The sequence below is a fragment of the Geospiza fortis genome, unplaced genomic scaffold, assembly GCF_000277835.1.
Source record: "Geospiza fortis unplaced genomic scaffold, GeoFor_1.0 scaffold1683, whole genome shotgun sequence".
NCBI lineage: Eukaryota > Metazoa > Chordata > Aves > Passeriformes > Thraupidae > Geospiza > Geospiza fortis.
Window position 1 is genome coordinate 249,819 of NW_005054665.1, and position 1,620 is coordinate 251,438.

Here is a 1,620-nt window from a genome sequence, read left to right on the forward strand (position 1 = left end):
GCCCGGGGGGGGGCCCAGGCTGCCCCCGCGGGGGCCGCCCGCCTGCCCCCCCAGCGTGGTCCATGCCCCCGAGTTCTCCAGCATCTCCTGGATGAGCGGCGGCATCGAGCCCGGGATCTCCATCTTCAGCGTGATCACCCGCTCGGCGCCTGCGGGAGGGGCAGGGTCAGCGGGGGGATGCCACAAAGTGGCGCTCCCAGAATTCCAGCCTGAAAGTGGCACCCCCAAATGGTACCCAAAAAAAACCCGAAAATGGCACCACCAAAACTGCGTCACTAAAAAATGGCACACTAAAACCGGCACTCCCCCCAAATGAGCGCCCAAAAACTGGCCCCCAAAAAATGGAACGTCCAAAGCGGCAGCCTGAAAGTGGCACCCTCAAATGGTACCCAAAAAAACCCAAAATGGCACCCCCAAAAGGCACCCAAAAAAAACCCAAATGGCACCACCAAAATGGCATCCAAAAAGTGACACTGCCAAAACAGCAGCCTGAAAGCATCACCCTCAAACTGACACCCCCAGCTTTGCTTCTCCCTGGGCACTGAGGACAAGGGACATGGTCACATCTCCAGCATCCCTGGAAGATGAAGTGCTGGGTGTGTCCTTCATCCCCTCTGGAGGATGCTGAGTGACCCAGACCCCCCAGTGTCCCCTGGATGCTCCCTCAGGACCCAAAGCCACAGGAGCCTCACCCTTGGCGCTGATGCTGCGCAGGTCTGTGATCTTCATGAGCATCTTGGGGAACATGTGGGGCCTGTTTGGCCTCCTCTTCCTCACGTAGATCTTCAGTGCCTCCAGCAGTGGCTCCTGCAGCTTGTCCACCTTGTCAGGCTGCTCCAGGTCCTGGCGGTCTGGGGAGGGGGCACACACAGTGGTTGAGGGGAACAGCACATCCTTGCCATCCTGTGGGTTCCCAGCTCCCACCGCTTGGGTTTCATTTGGGATCTCCTTGCTCAGCCATTGTGGGGAGCACGGCCGGGCTGCCCCGGGGGCCCGCGGGCACCGGGCAGGTGCCCATCCCTGCACCCACCTCCGCAGATGAGGCAGATGGCACTGAGCAGCCCCGTCTCGGCGTCGTCCATCTCCAGCGGCAGCAGCTGGTTGGCGAAGGCGAACACCAGGTCGGTGAGGGGCCCGAACCCCGCGTTGTGCATCTGCGTGCGGGAGCCCGTCCGAGAAGGTCATGGTGTCCTGCTCCGGCGTGTAGCGCGTGCAGATCCGCAGGATCTGGTGTGGGGACAGAGGGCGGGGAGCTCAGCCTGGCGTCCCCTCCTCATCCCTGTCCCCATCCTTGTCCCCATGTGTCGGAACTCAGCGCATCCCTCTGGGTGTCCAGAGTTGCCAAGGACCCCACCGGGGGGGCTGAGAAACCCTGGCACACAGCTCAGAACACCTGGGGATTTGATTTTGACCCCTGGAGCAAGTTGCCAGCTTTGTATGAGGACCTGAAAGTCACAGAGGTTTGAATGGTGTAATAATAAAATTATCACAGGGTGGAAATGTAGATTTTAGGGTTTTTGGTGTGAGGGTTTTGGGGACAAGATGGAGGAACTTGGGTGTGTCCAGCCTTTCTCCTTCTTCTTCTTGGTCTCCATTTTCTGCTGTGATGTTGGCACTTTG

The 1,620-nt window shown here is 59.6% G+C and overlaps 1 protein-coding gene across 1 annotated transcript in view; it reads right to left on the bottom strand.

The window, feature by feature from the left end:
* RARA (retinoic acid receptor alpha) overlaps nt 1-1,620 on the bottom strand; it is a 6,331-nt gene that overhangs the window by 2,686 nt on the left and 2,025 nt on the right. Inside the window, 4 exon segments of the mRNA XM_031065015.1 lie at nt 3-149; nt 693-851; nt 1,031-1,164; nt 1,166-1,227. Coding sequence (XP_030920875.1) covers nt 3-149; nt 693-851; nt 1,031-1,164; nt 1,166-1,227 — 502 coding nt within the window.